Source organism: Acartia tonsa, chromosome 10 (assembly GCF_053477335.1).
Source record: "Acartia tonsa isolate MP-2025a chromosome 10, ASM5347733v1, whole genome shotgun sequence".
Taxonomy (NCBI): domain Eukaryota; kingdom Metazoa; phylum Arthropoda; class Copepoda; order Calanoida; family Acartiidae; genus Acartia; species Acartia tonsa.
Window position 1 is genome coordinate 41,567,355 of NC_137269.1, and position 22,005 is coordinate 41,589,359.

The 22,005-nt window shown below is 33.2% G+C and overlaps 1 protein-coding gene across 3 annotated transcripts in view; it reads left to right on the forward strand.

Moving 5' to 3' along the window:
• The first annotated feature begins 5,611 nt into the window (after window positions 1–5,611).
• The window catches only part of LOC145330069 (glutamate receptor ionotropic, NMDA 2B-like), a 177,149-nt gene continuing 160,755 nt past the window's right edge, over window positions 5,612–22,005 (forward strand). For all 3 annotated transcript variants that reach the window (XM_080174614.1, XM_080174615.1, XM_080174616.1), the window contains exons 1-3: window positions 5,612–5,695; window positions 7,167–7,209; window positions 14,059–14,129. In XM_080174614.1, coding sequence (XP_080030740.1) covers window positions 5,640–5,695; window positions 7,167–7,209; window positions 14,059–14,129 — 170 coding nt within the window. In that variant the 5' untranslated portion in view covers window positions 5,612–5,639. The remainder of the gene's footprint in view (window positions 5,696–7,166; window positions 7,210–14,058; window positions 14,130–22,005) is intronic.

The window sequence follows — 22,005 nt, forward strand, 5'->3', positions numbered from 1 at the left end:
CACTTTTACTGTGGCCATAGTTATTTATTGCATCGTATTATAAACAGCTTTCCGCGGATATATAAACTTATTTTAATCTTATAATTGTACATTTTTATATTGTAGAAAGCTGGATAGCTAGACAAGTTTTTTTCGTATGGATGAGAACCGGTTCCCATCCACCGGATTCGAATGAATACGAGAAAGAGAGTTTATAACATAATTACTGTTTAGTAGCGAAGCTACACTTTAATTCACTTTGTCTGTGACTCTGTCCGCCAGTCATTAAGTCCGTAACACTCAATGGAAAATAGAAAGCTGATATTTTCAGAGAAGATTCCTAAGATAAATTCGCATTTTTTCTTCTGTAGATCATGCTTTTGGCCATAATATACTTCTTGGGGGTGGGAGGAGATTAAATCCTGTTTTGTTAACCCCTAGAGAGCAAGAGGCCTAAAGATACAAAAAGTATTATAATATCTGTTTATATAGTTACTAGCGGCTTCGCCCCCTAGCCTCTAGGGGCTTTGCCCCAAGAGGTTTGATCAAACCAATTTTTTGTATTTTAGATTTAAAAGAAAATTTAAAAAAAATTGGGGGGGAGGGGGGAAATTTTTTTTTTGGGGGGGGGGTAATCTACTATTTAAATTTTAGCCTTTTCCGGGACCTATGAGAAGCTACCCTGTAAAGGAGAACCCGATCGGTTCAGCGGTTAGCGAGATCCTTTGCTACAAACAGACAGACAAACAAACAGACAGACAGACATCGTTTTACTTTGTATTATAGATTACATGAAATGAAATAATGATTATTCACACATATTCGATAATATAAGGTTTATTTCTATTCCCTATAACACATAGAAAATTATTACTTTAATATCTTTCTCTTTATTATTCCCATTCTTTCTTTTTATCACACTTTCTTTCCAGAGAGAGAGAGAGAGAGAGAGGAAACAATGGGCTGTTTATTAGACTATTATTCAAAGTTTTATGATAACGTTTTCTATTCGGTGGCTTTACAACTTTGGAGACTTTTTCAAAATTTTGATTGGTTGGTTTATTTATTTAGTAGTGATGAAAAGTTTCAACCACTAGTTTTGATCTACAGAAGTGGTAATTTTGTGTGTCATCATTGAGATGTGCATTAATTTATTTGCCATTGTCCTATTCCTTTAAATCCCTGCTCTCTTTTCCTTGCTCTCTCTCTCTCTCTCTCTCTCTCCCACGACGTCTTTACTCTATATTTTACTCAAACCATAATTTCTTATCTGAAATCAAAAGTGGAGGTTTGGTTTGGTAAGGGGTGCATAAAGAATCGGGGGGGGGGTGGAGTATTCTATTGTAATGGTTAGAAAAGAAGGAGGGTTTAATATCACATTATGTTTCTTGGATACAACGAAAAAAATTATCTTTGATAAGATTAGTTTGGAAAAGTAACTAAAATTTGTAAGAAAGTTTAACACAAAAGGAATTGTAACCTATTGTAGATCTATAATAACATTAACCCTTAACGGTCGGGGGGGGGGGGGGGCGTTGAACGCCCCCCCTTCCGGTTTTTTCTATCTCATTTTCTGTGTGTGAAAGATAAAGAGCCCAAACTGCTTGACTTTTTAAGTATGGGTATGACACATAACTGAGAGTTGGAATTTTTTGAATATCTCCATCCTGGCGTCACAGGATGCCAGCAAACCTGGCAGGGTCATCCAGGTAAAGAGCAAAAATATTTTTTTGACTAAAACAAAGCATTTTATCATACCAAAATACTAAAAATTCCTCTAGTAGTACATCCTTATATAAAATACAGGTGTTCAAGTAACTTTCAGGTTCCAGGTATGATCCTGCAGGTCCTGATCCTCCAGGTCTCCAGAAATCTTTAAAAGGCTCCTGTGGCCGCAATTTTTGACTTAGAGACTTCAAATTTTAAACTTAAGCTTTTCTTACATGTCTACATAACTATTTTTTTATTGGGGGGGGGGGGGGTATCTACACACCCTAACAAAAAATGACCCTGCCCTTCTCATCAGTGTCCGCAAAATATCTTAAAACTAGCGGCTGGAGTCGAATTTAATAACCCAATTTCTTATTTAAGATTTTAAAAGAAAAAAAAATTAGAGGGGGGGTGACCCCTCTATCATTTTTAATTTTAGTTAAAAAATTAATTTTTTGGGGGGGAGGTATTTTTCATTTTTTTTGGGGGGGTGTCCCACCCTCCCAAGAAAATAGTTATAAACCTTTCCGGGACCTATGAGAAGCAACCCTGTTAAGGAGAACCCGATCGGTCCAGCGGTTAGCGAGATCCTTTGGTACACACACAGATACACAGATACACAAACAGACAAACATCCTGTTACTTTAGTATAAGGATTACACTTAGTATTTGGAAAGATAAAAGATTAAACTTGTTCATGTCGCTAATTCTCTGAACCATATTGGCGGGTTCTCTCTTGGGTCCGTCGGAAACTCAACAGTTCTCCGCAAACATTTACGGGCAGTTTTATCTTAATATCGGAGGTGGGAGGCTGAGTATTTTTTAAAGTGAATCATACCAAGTTAAATGTCTACATAATAAACAAAAATTTGATAATTGATCAGGGAAAGAAAACGAAGTAGCGGGTTTCGTCGTATTTTTCCTTTTTTAGCCTTTTTCCTATTACTATCCCCCGCGGGGGGCTCTAACCCTGGGGATCAATCACTACCATTTCCATAACCCAACCTAAAATGAAACAACCTATTAAAAGCTACTGTGAATATACGACAAAACCAACTACTTTTTCCCCCATCATTTTAAAATCTTGAGGTTACAAGTTTAACATCTTGAAGAATTATTTTAACGTCGTGATTCATGATTTATAACAGCGTCAGAATAGAGTGACAATAGCTCAATATTTAGTGAAATTATGCTGAATTAAAATCTTTATATAAAAGTACTAGGATTTCTATCTGTGTTTGTCTGTACCAAAGGAACTCGCTAATCGCAGAACCGATGTGGTACTTCTTTACATGGTAGCTTCCCATCGAAGCAAGTTAGGTTTATAATTATTACACACGCACACTCGCCTGAAGAGCTCATGGAGGCCTCTAGAGTGTAGTCGATGGACTATATAAACGGCTAAAGTAATGATTTTCAGTGAAAATTTATATTGGTCTTTATGATATTTTATTGTTTTCTTATAGGTCCTGGGAAGGTTTTAAACTATTCTTAGGGAGAGTGTCTTCACCCCCTCCCCCCCCCAAAAAATATTTTTTTTTTACTCTTTTTTAACTCAAATATAAAATAGGATGAGATCCAATTTTTTCCCCTCCTACCTTAAGTGCCCCTTGAGTGAAATGATGTCTGTCTATTTCACCATCTTAAGAAAAAGTTTCAATCGATTGTGTTTTGCATTCTACTGGTCCTAATATGGTTTTAGGCTATTTTTACATCTGTGTTTGTTTCAGAAAAATGTAATCTGTGAAGTTTACATATTTAGAATTAAACTTGGCATTATGAAAAAAGTTGGTGTGCGTTGACAATATATCTATATTTTTTGATATTTTGAAGAGCTCCGGGTTCTTTGAAAAAATATAAGAAATATTGGAACCAATTGGAAATTCAATTGAACTTTTTTTCCAGAAAAAAAATTGGGTTGTTATATAACACGTAAAAATAGATATCTGCATCAGTGGCGTTCATAAGAGAGGTTTGTTTGCATTTTTTAAAACTTGTTACTACATTAGAGTAAAACACTAGAGGGAGAAAGGGTTAAATAACTGTATCTCCCCATCGCATCAACCTTGTGCAACCTTTCTATTGGATTATTGAAAATCAACCAATGGTGTCGCTTATATTAACAGAGCCAAGTAGCAGAAAATAATTTAGAAGCAGACGAAAAGGTCATTGAAAAAGGAAGGGAGGTAGTTGTCTGTATATACATCTATTATTTTATTCAGCTTTAAGTTTCACTTCATTAGAGTACTTAACAATCTGGTGTAAGATACATGCTATAATAAATCTATTCTAGTAAATCTACATAGCAAATCTTCGAAACATAATCATGAACTAATATATTAAGAATTACAGCTACTTTTTTAGAGGTCAATACAAAATGGGAGGAATGACCACCCATTTAGAATTTTAGTTTTTTAAATAAGAGATTTTTTGGGCGGAGTAGGGTATTTTTTCTGAAAACGATTTGGAGGATTTTGGTACCCACCCCCCAAATATAGACAAAACCTTACTTAAACCTATAAGAAGCTTCACTGTAAGCCGCAGCGCTGCATCGGTTAAGGATAATACAAACAATCATATTTAAGTCATGGAAATCTTCTCAATCGTAATTAGACGAATATCCTTATAATAAAGTAACAGGATGTTTGTGTGTTTGTCTGTACCAAAGGATCTCGCTAACCGCTGAACCGATCGGGTTCTCCTTAACAGGGTAGCTTCTCATAAGTCCCGGGAAGGTTTATAACTATTTTGGGGGAGGGTACTACCACCCTCCCTAGAGAAATTAAATTTTTTTAAAATTTCTCAATTTTAGAAAGAGAGTTCAACGAAAAACAAACATCAAACGTAAATTTTTTTTACTTTTTCTTTTAAAATCTAAAATAAGAAATTGAATTATTAAATTCGACTCTCTCCTCCTCAAGTGCCCCTAGAGGCCTCTAGGGGCGTAGCCGCTAGTATCTGATAATTTAGAGTAGCTGCGCTACTAAAAATAAGAATGCATATGGTTTGTACAGATTTATTATTTTTCATGCGCCAAAAGAGGCATAACATTTTATTATGATTTATCTAGCATTCTCTATTTGCTGTACAGAATATTTTTTGCTATACTAAAAAAATATTTCTTTTTTATTCTTATCGAGTAAGTTGTATTGTTTACAGTTTGCGCTAAGTATCGGTCGGTTTAAGACTTTAAAAAGTTTTTTTTACCTAAAATGGAAGGATAGAAGCAAAATTTTGTTGATATTTGTCCCTTACTAAAGAAAATGTACAAATAAACAATAATAACATAATTTTGTTGGTTGATCAATTAAAAGTAAAGAGTCGGTTCGAATAAGAAAGTGACAATCGCCTAATATAACTTAACCTAACCTAAAATAATCAAAAGCTACAGTGAAAATACGACAAAACGCCCCTTAAGAGGCGTTGCCACAAAAGGGACCATACCCGAAAATTATCTTTAACCCTGTTTTATTGGTATAAGTAATAATTTAAACCATGACTTGGCAGCCACGATTGAGTCGTTTACAACTTTACAAATAAGATGGAAGTCTAAACTTGGCCATCCCTCTCTTCAAAAAGTTTTTAAGTCATCCAAATGGGTTTTAATTTGAGGCTTAGTCACGGCTGACGCTGATTTAAATGATTTGCATACATTTTCACTATGTTCTTCTAATGGATATAGAATATACGTAAATATTATGACAGGGTAAATTCGGCAATTTAGTTGATCATTAATTGGTCAGTTCTTTCATCAAGAAGAAGATGATGGGACAGGGTAAAAGGGGTGGAGGAGGGGGATCGTTATTTCATCCAACTACAAATTTCACTTTTATAGAGTACATGATAATTTGATTTAAGATCCAAGTAATAATATATCCATTGTTCTACTTTTTGGATGCTGCCATGCTTGTTTATTTGTTTCAGATGTGATATAGATAGCTAGACTAAAAATGGAGATATTATATTTGTTAACAATTTTGGTGCCTATATGTGGTTTAGATATTAGGTAAGAGGAATCAAAATTTAGTGCCTAATAAAAATGACCAATTAGAGGTCAGTATAATTGAAATTAACCTATGGTAAAATCATACAATGTATTCTAGCCTAATCATTGGTAATTTGTATTGTATGACGTCATTTTTATTAGGTTTTATTTTAAGCTGCTTCTTGTAAGAGAGCTAACTATGGGTTAGCAGCGAAGCTACTCTGGAAGCCATGCATTTAGACGTTAGTTAAATGGAACTTTTTCGCTTTTACTAGCATTAATATAAATAATTGTAATGCAGGGATCTAAAGGGGTAAGACAATGGCCGTTAGTAATCATCTCAATTACCCCTTCTGTAGAATACAATTAGTGGTGGACACTCAACCTGATGAAACAAAATTCAATAAAAGTCCTCAAAAGTTGCTTAGCCAACGAATAGGAAAATGTTTTTTTTTTATAAAACTTAGAGGACTGGTATATTAAACCTCCCATGTTCCTTTCCTCTCACATTATAATGTGATTTTACTCTAACATATATTTGGATCACCAAACCCCTACCTCCACTAATTTTTTAAAGAAAAAAACACTTCTTTTCCCTGTGGGGCCCTTTTTACAGTTACTTAACTTATCCTAAAAGTTCGTTTTTTGGATAATTATGAAAGTTTCTTGCATTAATGAATATGAAAAAAAAACAGTTTTTAAAAGATCCGCTGCTATTAAACTTAATAATTCTTGTTTAAATGATAAAAGTATAAAACTTATATATAAAAAGCAGGGAGTAAGGGAGGGGACAATGGTCAATTAATTCAATTTAAGAGTTTTCGCTGAAAGGCAATGAAGCCAGAATTATCTAGAAAATTTGAAGAAAATTGATTTTTGTCAGCTAGGATCATAACTAATTTAGCGGCAAATGCGCGCTAGTACCCAAAGTCCCCAAAATCTTGCTAAATCCTTCACAAACACTTTGGGCAGGTACCCAAGGTTTGAGACTCCTAATAATTGAATATTCGAACCATTGTCCGATCCCTTTCCCCCTGGTAAAAAGTAATCTTCCCTATCTTTTCAAAACTTTTTTCATCCCACCAAACAAATCTTTTATATTCTTTAAAATATACTCTTTAGCACTCTAAAATGTATATATAATTTTGATAAAAAAAAACTTTTACTAAAATAGTTAAATGTAAGTTTGCGTGTTCGTCCAGTAAGATCTTGAAAACCATTGAATCTTTTAGTATTTGACAAGCTATGTAGATTTGAATTTAAGCTAAACATAGTTTTTATATGAAGCTCTTTATAGGCATTTGAAGAATGACGTCATACAATACAAATTACCAATGATAGGCCCCTACACAGACTAAATCAACAATAGCAGGCCTGTTTAAATTTTAATTGACTGCATTGGTGGACCTCTATGACGTAATTTTTTATAGACACTATAAAAAGCTGATTCTTTTACATTTAAATAATGCTTGAATTAATATTTTTTTTTCAGTCAACAGTCAACTAGAGGTAGAGGTGGTAGATATGAGACCAAGGTAAGAAGAAAATTATAGAGTAGCTTCTATTTTATCAGATTATTAGAATAGCCTTAAAAAGACACGCTTATTAATAGTGCCGTTTAGAGAGGTTTGTCGTGGGTGTGCGCGAAGCGCCCTTGGAATTGTTTTCCACCCTCCCCCGTTCATTCAAACTCGATGGGGGTGTGATCTATAGGTGGGTGTAGTGCTGTCAAGTGTGCCTGAAATGTTAAATTAATGCGCAAAGCGCGCAATTTTTTTTTAAGATCCACGTAAATTTAAAGGGGGTATGACTTTTCCCCTGATACCATATTGGCTGTATTAGGTGGGATGTATCAGGTTCCATGACTTGTTTCATAATGTTATAGAAACGGACGTACGTACATAAACTTATAAAGTAGCTATGATAAAAAAGGAGTAGCTTCTTACAAAATATAAAGAAATAAATTGAAGTGTAGTATTGTGAGGGATGGGGACAAACTTTATAATTTTTTTGTAATGGTTATTGGTTAGGGCTTTAATTATTACTAGCGGTTATGCCCCCTAGAAGCCTCAAGGGGCACTTAAGGTAGGAAGGGGAAAAGTTGACCGTGTCCCATTTTAAATATGAATTTTAAAAGAGTAAAAAAATATTTTTTTGGGGGGGGAGGGGGGTGAAGACAAACCCTCCAAAATTAGTTTAAAACCTTTCCAGGACCTTCAATGTAAAGACAAACCTCCCAAAAGTAGTTTAAAACCTTCCAAGGACCTTCACTGTAAAGGATAACAATATCGGTTCAAGACAGACAAAAAACGCTTGCTACTTAATATAATAGGATAATGTAAGGGAAGCAAGGAGGGAAGAGGCGTTGGACAATAAATAATCAATGAGGGAGGGGACATTGGGCTTTTTGTTACACTAGTCCCCAAAATTTTATCATTACGTTTTCTTATTCGTTAGCTCAACAACTTTGGGGACTTTTATTGAATTTTGATTGGTTGGTTTAAAAAGTTGAGTGTTTAAATGTTTTAACCACTAATTATTATATACAGAAGGGGTATTTTTGTGTATTATCATTGGGGATGTAACTTAATTTATCGATCATTCTTTTATCATGATTTTAGATCCCTGAAAAATCATTCTGGTCCCCAAAGTTCTATTGTAGTAGTTTGCTCCTCGTTACAAAGGATTGTTTGGGCAAAAATGCGGAAAACTCCTTAATTTTTATTCTATGTTTTTGGACACGACGCTACAAGATCATGTTCAAAAGTCACGCTCCTACAAATTACAATTAAAAATACATTACATACAGACAAAACTTGTTTAAAATTGATTAAAATATATGAATAACAGCCCCCCTTTCTTTCTTGGATGGTTTTATTTCAAGTTTAGATGAGCTGAATTTTAATTTCTAAATGTGTACGCAGTTTCCGCGGCATTTCCTCATCTTAATATTTACTACTAGCTAAAAAAGCTTTAAACTTAAAAAAAAAAAAACATTTTAAAGTTTGGAAGTTTGAAGCTTTTTTTTAGTTAGTAGTAAATATTGAGATAGGATTAGGAAACACCGCGCAAACTGCGTACACATTTGGAAATTAAAATTCAGCACTAAGAGATATAAGTTTTCCGGAATTTTAATGTAGGGAGGAGATTTGAAATCTGCATCAAATTTTAAGGATTTTTTATAAAATTCGTTTTTTGTATAATTCTTTATCAAAAAGCGGAAATACAAATTAAGTTAATTAATTTTGGCATCTGTGATTGGTGGATTTAAAAAATCTGCGCTCTGATTGGATGTCGTACATCATTCAACCAATTAGAGCGCAGGTAGTTTAAAATCCACCTATCCTATTGGTCAAAATTAATTAACTTAAAATGTATTTCCGCTTTTAGATAAAGAATTATACAAAAAACGAATTTTATAAAAAATCCTTAAAATTTGATGCAGATTTCAAATCTCCTTCCTACATTAAAATTCCGGAAAACTTATATCTCTTATTCAGCACATCCAAGTTTGGGAGGTTGAGTTCAAGATTGTGTATGATTTATGTTATGGAGATATGCAAATTTTTTTGCCAGTGGCGAAGCTACTCTATATTTTGGGTGAGTTGGTACAGTAATTAGTACGTATGTGAGTACAAGCATTCTGTAAGGGTTTACTCAGCTGATTTTTTTAGGAAGTTTGGCATATTCCTGTTATAAAAGGCATAAAACAACATTGCCATTCAGACTGCTCTTTCAAAGCTTTTTCCAGTATGGCTTCGAAACCGATTCATATCCAGTGGATATCAACTGGTTCTCAGCCATACTGAAAAATCGTAACACAATTTTCTACAAATTTTATAATAAAAATAATTGCCAGTTTTTTTTATCCCGGGCCTTCGTCTGTCGTGGAATAGCTACCTTTTTAAAAAGCTTTGCTCTCGTCGGGCCAAACTGTTTTTGTTTCTTATTCTTTACCCTAGAAAAGAAAAATAGTGTAACTTGTATTTTCACTGAGGGAAATTTAAACTGCATAAGTAGACCAATAGAGTAAAACAATAGAGGGGGAAAGGGTTAAATAACTATATGTTCCAACCCCGTGGACCTTGTGCCGACTTTCACTTGTGTCATGAATATCAGCCAGTATCGTCGGCAATATTAACACAGCCACACACCACAAAAGAGTAAAAAGCAATTTGCTAGCAGACCCAAAACAAAATCCTTGTAGTTGTCTGGGTTATACATCTATATTTATAGATTTATTAGTAGAGCAATGGTTTAAATTAAAATACAGAGAGAAGGATAGAGGAATCAAATAAGATGGAACTTTTATCAGGGAGGGAGGGGACATTTGGCTGATTATTACACTAGTTCCCAAAGTTTTATAATAACCTTTTCTTATGTGTTGGCTCAAGAACTTTGGGTACTTTTATGAAGTTTGATTGGTTGGTTCATTAAGTTGAGTGTCCAATTATTTAATAATATGATTGTAATTTACAGAAGTGGTAATTCTTATATCACCATTGGGGATTTACATCAATTTATCGGCCATTGTCTTATCCCTTTAGATCCCTGATTTTTATAGAATAGGGTGTAAGAGAAAGGGATAGGACAATGGAAATTAATTCTTCTCCTAATTTTATGTAAAACTATTTTAATATTTAGGGAAACGGGTTATAAGGGATAAATGGCCGATAAATTGATGTGCGTCCCCAATGATGATATTAAGAATAAACCCAGCTGTAGATTATAAGTTAGTAGTTGAAACGTTTGGACACTCTACTTAATGAACCATTAATCAAAATTCGATAACAGTCCCTAAAGTTGTTAATCCAACGAATAAGAAAATGGTATTATAAAACATTGGGGACTGGTGTAATAAACAACCAAATGACCCCTCCCTCCCTTGTTATAATCTAATCATCCTCCAAAAGTTGAACAACACTAAAAAGCTGTGAATACTTTTTTTTAAAGAAAAAAAGAGCCAAAAAAATACTCTTTTTTAGAGTGTCAAATATACAAAAAGATACAAATCGCAATAAATCCGCTTACATTTGGCTGAAAAGCGTATGGTAAAAAAATAACAATAGCAGGGCCTGCCAGCCGCAGATTTGGTTCTTTTGCCTTGTTAAGCACTGCCTCCCCCCCCCCTCTATTTGTAAAATAAGATGCAAATAAGAAGGAGTGAAGGGGGTATTTTTTGCTTGTTTGTGTATTATCTTACTAGCGGTTTCGCCCCTAGCCTCTAGGGGCTTTTCCCCATGAGGTAATTAAAAAAAATTGTTTATGGGGAGGGGGAAAATTTTCATTTTTGAGGGGGTTGGGGGTGTCCCACCCCCCAAGAAAATAGCTTAAAACCACCACAGGACCAATAGGTATATACCCTGAAGAGTAGAATCCATTCGGTTCAGTGGTTACCGAGATCTTAAGGGTCGGACAGACAGACGGATAAACATCATTCTACTTTGCACTATAAGTTAATTTGGGATTTTTCGTGGTTTATTGACTGCGGCCTTGGTTGTAGAGCCCTCACTAAAACTTAAAAAATAGTACTATTCCTTCCAGCATGGCTTTCACAGTTATGGAATCTCGACCACAATGATTTTTTTATCCAATCTTGACAAGTGAGGTATTTTTAGAAAGAGGAATATACATAGAAAACGCCTATGTAAATTAGAAAATCCGCAGAAATCATATTTGCAAGTTATTTGCAAAAATCTGCATTGTTAATTTGCAAAATTTATTTCATGCCTTAAATGACTTATTTAGAAAAAATCTTTTTATGAAATGTGTTTATCTATAAGTTTAGAACATAATTAAGGCAAAAAAAATTTCTGTAGTGTTACTTTTTTCACCTTATATATGAAAAAAGCAGTTTCTCACATTTTATGACAAAAAAAGGTATAGGAACAAAAAATATGTTTGTTTTTTTTATGTAAACACAATAATTGGCATAAAATCTATCATCCTAAATGTCAAAATCAGATAAAGAATCCTTTTTAGAGTCAATATAGTGCAAAAAGTAACAAAGACATTTTTGCAAAGTATGAAAATCTAAAGAAAATAGTTCTTTTTGCTTTTGATATACATATCAGATAAATGTATATAAAATTAGTGATCAAAAACTATAAAACATGTTATAAATTTTTTCAACACTGTCATTGATTAAATTGCACTTTTAGGTTTAAGAATTACCAAAGTAGTGCATAAAAACTCTTTTTATGTAGTAATTAAACAAAATAAATGCCAAAAAACCAACTACAAAATGGCCTACTGCATTATAAAAAACGCCTAATTGTTGATTTGAATTTATTTTGTTTAATAACTTAATAAATAGAGTTTGTATGTGCAACTTTGGTAATGAGTAAACCTAAAAGTGCATTTTAATCAATGATAGGGTTAAAAAAGTTTTAACTTGTTTTATAGTTTTTGATCACTAATTTCATATACATTTATCTGATATGTATATCAAAATCAAAAAGAACTATTTTCTTTAGATTTTCATACTTTGCAAAAATGTCTTGGTTACTTTTTGCACTATATTTGCTCTAAAAAGGAGTCTATATCTGATTTTTACATTTAGGATGATAGATTTTATGCCAATTATTGTGTTTACATCAAGAAAAAACATATTTTTTGTTCCTATACCTGTTTTATACCTGTTTTTATCATAAATTGTGAGAAACTGCTTTTTTCATATATAAGGTGAAAAAAGTAACACTGAAGAAATTTTTTTTGCCTTAAGAATGTTTAAAACTTATAGATAAATACATTTCATAAAAAGATTTTTTTCTAAATAAGTCATTTAAGGCATTAATAAATTTTGCAAATTAACATTGCAGATTTTTGCAAATAACTAGCAAATATGATTTCTGCGGATTTTCTAATTTACATAGGCGTTTTCTATGTATATTCATCTTTCCAAAAATACCTCACTTGTCAAGATTGGATAAAAAAATCATTGTGGTCGAGATTCCATAACTGTGCTTTGGAACCTATTGATATCCGATGGATTAGAACAGGTTCTCAGTTATACTGAAAAATCATGTATAGCATCATATTACAGACAATTTCCCACTAATATTAGAATAAAAGTCTTATGAGTAATAAACCCGGGTTTTGGACTCTCGGGCATAACAATACTGGATACAATCTTATAATTTTTCATTTTAATATTCCTGGAAAGCTGTCTACAACATGATAAGATAAAAAAGATATATTTTTAACACAAAAATATATTCTTTCTTTCTCGAATTTGAGTTGTGTGAAATGAGATAGTTTTTACAAGATCAGGGTAAAGGGAATGTGATTCTGACAAACAATTCTTAGTGAAAATTTATTCACAACTCTCATACCTTTTTCTCATCCTTCTTACCCACTTCCCTACACGAGTACATAAAAATAAGTTTTTGCCAACTCTATTTAATTTTCGGCTATTTCAAAGGGAATTAATTGGCTGAATAGCAGCTCCTGCACAAGATGATGTCTTATTTTTTTTTCTCAATAAAAGTACTATTTGAAAGGACAGTTGGGTAATTCTAACATTTTTTAATAGCACAGCCACTCTATGATTAGAGTTCAAGTATATATATTTATAGTTATTGTTGGAACATTTTGTGGTTTGAAAGTGTTTAAGTTAAACACTTTAGGGGGCAATATTATTTACAGGACATTGTCCCCTCCCTCCAGGTTTATATGTACTGCATTTAGTTTCTTTGGTAACGGCAAATCCCTTTAACTATAATTGAACAACACTTAAAAAAATAGAGCATGTTTTTTTTTCAATTGGAAAATAATAATGTTGGATGAAAAAAGACCACTATTAGTGTGGATTGATTTTGGACATTATTATCTGAGACCAAAGCAGGAAATTGCATTTGAACTCGCACTTGAAAATCATGTGCAAGTTCCTTCTTTGGTCTCGGATAAAAAAGTCCAAAATCGACCCACCCTTCCCCCCTACAGCTAATACCAAACATGATTATTGCATACTATAGACGGAGGTGGCTCAACACGTAGCGCATCCGCTCGTCGCTGGGGAGGTGATAGGTTCGAATCTCGGACCGACACCACGTCATAACTAAAGACGTTAAAAATGGTTTCTACTGCTGCTATGTCAGGTGCGCGACAAAAATAGTTAGAGTAGGGGGAATGCCTTGGCCCAAAACAGGCGCAACTCACTACCATGCTCAGTTAGGACTACACATCCATAAAAAAGCCACATTGTACCATGAAACACTGACAAATTGCCAGCGGCCTATGCCCCCTCTGTGGAGTGAAAAGGGCTTGTTACTGTAACTTTTTTAGACGGGGGGGGGGGGGGGGGTATTGTTTACTCAACTAAAATAGGAATTATACCATGGCTGTTGTTTGTTGAAACTAAATATGTTGTTTTTATTTTGTAGGATTCCGACAACCCAGACCTGAACATTGGTTTAATAGTGCCACACTCATTATTTAGAGAAAAACAATACAGGTATAGTTATTCATAGCATCCTATTTAGCTTTCTGCGGATATTAAAATAAAAAATAAATTAGTTTTGTTAGGTCTAAGCTTGCAAAACTGGCATTCATTTCATGATTTTTATTTTTATATCAGTGGAAAATTGTCTTTAATACGATGCCATACATGACTTTTCAGTATGGCTGAGAGCTGATTCTAATCCAGTGGATATTAATCGGTTTCGAAGCAATACTGGAAACTGAATATATATATAGTCGGATTAAGATCTGCGAAGGATGTATTTACGTCCATTTAAAACAAATATATTGGCTTTTTTTGACAAAAAAATTTTGAATTGTATGATTATCCTATTCATCTCATTTTTAAATAGTGTTTCCTAAAACAATCAGGTACAATGTTAAAAGCGAGGCATCTCTATAATCAAATCCTAAAAATGAAATTATGTCCATTTACTGCATCCTTTATTTACCAGGGAGTAAGGGAGGGGACAATGGGCAATTAATTCAATTTAAGAGTTTTCGCTGAAAAGCAATAAAAACCAGATTTATCCAGAAAATTTGACCAAAGGGATCATGGTAATATAATATAGAACAAAATTAGTTCTAAGAAAAAAATCATTTACTTGAAAATTAAATTACCATTACATCAATACATACAATGTAGTAAACATTCTGTAATTAATCAATAGAAAAATCGTGTTTAGAACTTCGTCAAACCTTCTCATATATTTTTAGCTGACACCTAAATTCAAGGGGTTCTTAGATTGTTTAATACATAAATATCACAGTAGAGTTTCTATTCATGAAATGACATTTTCTTGGGAAAAATATTTGTTAAAACCAGCCATCTAATACACATTTTTCTGTCTGCTATATTTAAAACTAACTCAGCTAGTTAGCGGGGCATTGATGCGCTAGTACCCAAAGTCAGTCAGAATCTGCTAAATTCTTGCACATTCCCTTTAAGTCTGAGACGAACACAGTAATAGTGTCTGACTGATTATGACGTAACAAAAAAAATTAGCCAATGAGAGCCCACTATAAATTTTACCATTGGTCAATAACGGCCTCTCATTGGCTAATTTTTTTTGTTACGTCATAATCAGTCAGACACTATTACTGTGTTCGTCTGAGACTCTTAAAAATTGAATATTCGATCCATTGTCCCCTCCCTTACTCCCTGTATATTTACGCAGTTTTGCAACAAATTGATGTAGAATTTTGTTTAGACATACAAATAAATGTTCTACTTATTCAGTTCTGACACTCTACAACACTTATTTTTCGTTTGTCCGTCCTTCTGATTTTAGAGCTTCGCCCTTACGATTATTGTCATCATTGTTATCTTTACTGTCCTATTATATAAAGTAGTAAGCTGTTTTTGTTTGTAGCGAAGGATCTCACTAACCGCTAAACCGATATGTTCCTCCTTTTCAGTGAAGCTTCATATAAGTCCAGGGATGGTTTAGGCTATTTTACTTTTATAAAAAGTCTTGGTATGGTTTTAGGCTATTTTTCTGCCCTTCCATATCCCTTCCTTCGATTATGGAGCCTCTAGATGCTAGGGACGCAGCCGCTTGTACAAATATAAAGGAAATATTAATAAACTATGTACATAATACATAATATTAATCATACACAAAAATGTAAATAAATAGGTATAAATATAATATTCCTGTGGTAAAAAGAAAATTAGAAAATTATATCCATTTGACATGTAATCAAAAATATGTCAGAAATGAGTGGTAAAAAGAAATTATGAGATGAGTGTCTTGCCATTTTAGAAATTATTTATAATTGATTTTTTAATTGTAAAATAATCATTAACAATTTTTAGTTAAGTTTAATGTATTTGGAGAAAACTTGCCTACATAATCTTTGTATAATATTGTGATTTTTATTTTAGTATTTGGGGGAAAATGTCTATAATTCGATGCTATACATATTTTTTCAGTAAGGAACAGAACCAATTCTAATCCTGCGGATATTGATCGGTTATGTAGACATACTGGAATAGTTATTTCTCGCATCGTATTATAAACAGCTTTCCGCGGATATATAATGTACAATTATAAGAGTAAAACCAGTTTTTTAGGCCCGGTTTTAATCTTATGATTGTACATTTTTATATTTATAGAAAGCTGGATGTAATACGATGCTAGACATAGTTTTTTCGTATGGACGAGAACCGGTTCCTGTCCAACGGATTCGAGTGAATACGAGAAAACATATTATTCTAAAGAATTAATTGTTAAGCTTAGAAATTTAATTTAAATTTGACCCACTAAAAAACTTTTAAAATATTTCAATTATGAATATTAATGTCAAAGTTTTTTGGGAGAGAACAAAAATATTTGTCCCAAATAACATTGAATTCTTTTTCATATTTGAGGAAATTGGAAATAAGATTATGGTTCTGCAAAAAATTCTGCAGGTTTCAGGGAGGGAAGGGACATTGGGCTATTTATTACACTAGTCCCCAAAGTTTTCTAAGAATGTTTTCTAAGTCATTGGCTAAATTACTTTGGGGGCTTTTATTGTATTATGATAGTTAGTTAATTATGGTTAGTGTCCAAACGTTTCAACAACCAATTTTACTCTTCAGTAGGGTTAATTGTTTGCATAATTATTGAAGATACACATCAATTCATCGACTTTGAACTTTCATTGTATTTTGATAAAATAGTTCATTAAGTTGGATGTCCAACCGTTCCAACCACCATTTGTAATCTTCTGTAGGGTTAATTGTTTGTATAATTATTGGAGATACACATCAATTTATAGGCCAATGTCTTATCCCTGTGCAGGTTCATATAAAAATGCAATAAATCAAAAGAGGCAAACTTATCTATAGAATTTTGCTTTTCTGTGTCTCATAAAGGCGTATTCAAATGATATTCTCAGGGGTATGTCAAAATTTAAAAAACATCTCAATGATTTTTAATACATGATCAATATTATTGAATATTGTCAAAGGAATAAAATTAAAGAACAGAGTAGGCTCAGCCCAAATGGCGCGGACTTCTTGGGTTTAGGTACTTGTCTGGATTATCCATCTATACTTATACATCTATTCTCTAAGGCAAGTTTAGGTGGATGGAAAATTATTGTAATAGGAAATGTAAAAGGATGTACTAAATTTTAGTTTCCGAAAGTGTATCTAGCTTCCGCGTCCTATCTCAATATTTACTACTAGCTAAAAAAGCTTCAAACTTTAAAAAATCAAAATTTGAAAAAATAGATTTTTGATATATAATGTATAAATCGTTTAGTTTCCTATTAATTTTGTATAGGGGAGCTATAATATTCCTTAAACCCCCATTCAACAATTGGTCTCAAATATCCAATATGTTTTTCCCTCCAGATTTTTCTTTTCTTTTGTAAATCTAATAACAATAAATTATTAACAGAAAATGTGAAAATTTTGGTAAACAAAATGATTTGTTCATGTTATTTTTGTGGTTTACATTCTATTTATCTATAATACAAAGAAGAACGATGTTTGTCTGTCTGTCCGTCTAACCGTCTGTCTGTCTGTCTGTCTGTCTGTCTGTCTGTCTGTCCGTCTGTTCGTCTGTCCGTCTGTCCGTCTGTCCGACTGTCCGTCTATCCGTGTGTCCGTCTGTCTGTCTGTCCGTCTGAAGCTTAAGATCTCAGTAACCACTAAACCGATTTGGCTCTACTCTTCAGGGAATATACCTACTGGTCCTGTGATAGTTTTAAGCTATTTTCTTGGGGGGTGGGACACCCCACACCCCCCAAAAAATGAAAAATACCCATGAGAAATCGCAAAAAAATATATAAATAAACATAACTAACCCCATATAGGATCAAAAAAGTATTTTGGGTAAACAGCTGACCCTTACATAGATTGAAAGAAAATATTTTCTCGTATTCAATCGAAACCAATTGAAATCCAGTGGATTAGAAATGGTTCTCATCCATACGGAAAAAATATGTCTAGCACCGTATTACATCCAGTTTTCTACAAATATAGAAATGTACAATCATAAGATTTGAATTTGTTATTTGTTTAAAAATTGAAATTTAAAGATAATACTTAAATTGTAATTATTGCTACCCCTTGTATTTAAAGCAAATTTTAGGATATGGTGAATTTGTTGAATACTTATTGTTGAATGTATCAGGGATATAAAGGGATAAGACAATGGCTGTTAAATTGATGTAAAACCCCATTGATGAATTACCTCTTCTTTAGATTACAATTAGTGGTTGAAACGTTTGGACACTTAATGATTCACCATATCAAAATTCAATAAAAGTCACCAAAGTTGTTAAGCCAACGAATAAGAAAACTTTATTACAAAACTTTAGGGACTAGTGTAATAAACAGCCCAATGTCCCCTCTTTTCCTGTGATTGTATCCATCTGTATTCACCGCATTCTGCGTGAAGCCAAAGTATTTAAACTTATCAGAGGCCTACAAAACTTTTAAAATTTTGGTTACATACATTTGTGTGTTAGCATTCAGTCAAATGCGCTTATTAAATCAGACTATTCTTAATTATGAACATTTCATGTCTATACATTTGGTCGAAATTAAGAACAGTTTGACTTAACAAGCGCATTTGACTAACAATAACACACAATTTCATTGCATGTTATGGATAATGGATATATATGACAGGGGTAAATTTATCGTCAATTTAGATTGCTAATATTTACATCATTTATTAGTCAGTTCATTTGTCCAGTAGGGGATGGGGTAAGAGGGGGTTTGTGGGGGGGGGGGTATAGTTATTCTAGCCAGCAGCGAGCATCACTTTATCAGAGTACATGAAAATCTGGTGCATCATACAAGTAATATAACGATTTACGTCTAGACGTTAAGAATGGTTCCTACTGCTGCAATATCATAAATAGTTAGAGTTGGGGGACTGCCTTGGCTCAAAACAGGCTCAACTCATTACCATGCACAGTTGAGACTTCTAGACAAAGAACGTGCAATCAAAGATTTGGTTGTCTATCGAGTTCACCTTACTTAATACCCTGGGTGCTTGAGCACGTTTTACTGCAATTTGACTGCATAGTATGTTCAAGGTGACGTGGAGAGGACCCAAGAGGTCCAACAACAATTTTTTTAATGTTTTGCCTGTTTAAAATGAAAGTTTATATTTTGTAGCTCCCCCTGTAAACTTGGATTAGATTCTAATTTAGTTTCAAAGTTATCCCTTTAATCCCCCCTCAAAGCATATTAAGCCAAACTATACAATATTCATTTTCTTTACCAGATAATCTTTATTTATTCTCATTTTCTAATATAGGATTTGACATATCTTAGAATACTAGAAGTTGGCAGGGATCTTAAGGGATAAGACAATGACTAATAAATTAATGTACATTGTACATTCCCTGTGATGATACCCAAAATTACCCCTTCTGTATTAGAGGTTGAAACGTTTGAACAATCAACTTCAAAATTCGATTTGGGGACTAGTGTAATAAACAGCCCAATGTCCCTCACTCCCTGAAAAGTTGGAACCAGTGGCGGGAACAGGGTTTTGGTCAATGGGATTTTATTTCATTGTTAGGGAGTTGGTCCACCTACATGCATAAATAAACATACTGAAAAGTGGAATAAGCGTTAGTAAATTGACGCGCAAAGCGCGCAAATTTTTTCATACACAACATTAACGTGGTTGTTTTAGGGTGTGCATCCATCCAATTAATTTTGCAAGGGGGTGTATACAACACCCAGCTACGCTCCTGTTCTGTACGCTTCTGGTTGAGACAATTGCGTTTGCTAAGCTTTATTATGGTCTTAATTAATATTTAAATCCAAAATGTGGAAAAGCTTTGTAATTGTAATTATGCGAAATAAAAGCGAAAAATTTGACTACAACTATTATTGGGTTAAAAGAATAACAATTATAATCATTATTCCTTTGAAACCGATAAATTTCCGGGGGATTAGAACCGGTTTCTCAGCAATACTGACAAATCATGAATAGCATCGAATCACAGACAATTTTCCACGTATATTAAAATGAAATCAATACCATTTTTTGCCTGGCCTTCGGCTAATCAGGGCTAACAAAAGTGGTTTAAATCATATTAATAACCACGGAAATCTGTCTATAATCCGATGCGAGAATCATGTATGTGATAATCCTTGTCGTAATAAAAAGATTTGTGTAGACAATCTTTTTGTCTTAGAAATAATATTTGTGACATCTTTATTGGATAAAATATTTGCATCTGACAAGGGTGTCTCAGGAATCTAAAAGGATAAGACAATGGTTGATAAATTGATAAAGTCCCCAAAGAAAACGTTATTACAAGACTTTGGGGACTGGTGTAATAAACAGCCAAATGTTCCCTACCTCCGTGTAAATTTTTGGCAATTTTTGGGCAGTTTCTGTAGCTTTTTTTGAGGGGGTTAAAATAATATTTTTCAAAGGTTTGGGTATTTTAATGTATTTTAATGTATTTTCAAAACATGTTTAGGGTACTTAAATAAAGAATCTTAAAGTGTTATAGTGTTTTCTCGTATTCATTCGAATCCAGTGGATAGGAACTATCCATACGAAAAAAAACTATGTCTAGCATCGTATTATACCCAGTTTTCTACGAATATAAAAATGTACAATCATAAGATTAAAACCAGTTTTTTTAGCCCGTGCCTTCGGCATCTCGAAAAAAAACTGGTTTTAATCTTATAATTGTACATTCTATATCCGCGGAAAGCCGTTTATAATACGATGAAAGAAATAACTAATAGTGTTCAAATAGTCTTTGTTTTAATACTTAAAGTATGGTTTCCTAAATTTTTTTCCTCATGGAAATATCCTTCTCAAAATTATATCTATTCCTTGAAACTATGTAGTCTTAAGTATCGACTTACAGAAATATACATATAACTTGTATAAAAGTAAGAGAATGTCCGTCTGTGTGTCTGAATCATAAGATCTCAGTTACCGCTAGACCTACAAGGTTATCCGTATAGGTCCCTGAAAAATTTTGGGCAACTAAATTTTTTCAAATGTAATTCTTTTATTGGTTTTAGGCTATTTTCTGCCTATCATACCCGTTTGTATGCAGAACTCTTTTATGCTAGGGATGTAGCCGCTTGGACACATTACAGCGTGTCGTTTGCAAAAACGTTCCTGTTTCATTACAAAAACTTAAAGACAAGAAAAATTGTAAGAAAAGAAATTATCTTGATATTATCGTGATTAAATGATGTTAAAATCATGTTTTTAGCTTCACACTTTTTGTTCATTTCCTTCCATAGCTAATTTGTCTATTCTGCAATTCTTATCCAAAACGCAAAATCGTTTTCGTAAATATATAGTTTTTATTACTCTTTTATGATTTGTAATTGTATTTTAACAAGGATAAAATCATTATTATATGATGAATTTTCCCAAGTTTAATTTTTTTTGGATAGGCCTCCAGGTCCCAAAGCTGCAGGCCTCCAATTGGTCTCTGGACAGATAAAATTAAAAAAAAAAAGATTTAGAGGTCAACTAATAAAACAAAACATGTATCTTTTTTAATGTTATTTACATATTTGAAGAAAAAACATGCATAAATTTTTTTATAAGTTGACCTCTATCTCTTAAAAAATATTTTAATTCTTATTTTTACATGTCCAGAGACCACCTGGAGGCCTGCAGCTCCTGAACCTGGAGGCCTATCCAAAAAATCTTAAATCTTGGGAAAATTCATCATATAAGAATGGTTTTATTTTTAATAACCTATCCTCTCAGTCCAAGGATAAAGTCTGTACTCACTGTATACGCAAACGTGTCAAAACTTCCCCCCCTCTTATTTAACTTAAACTTCAGAATCATGGGAAGAAAACAAAGTAGCGGGTTTCGTTGTGTTTTCCCAGTAGATTTTCAGTAGGTTATTTTAGGTTAGGT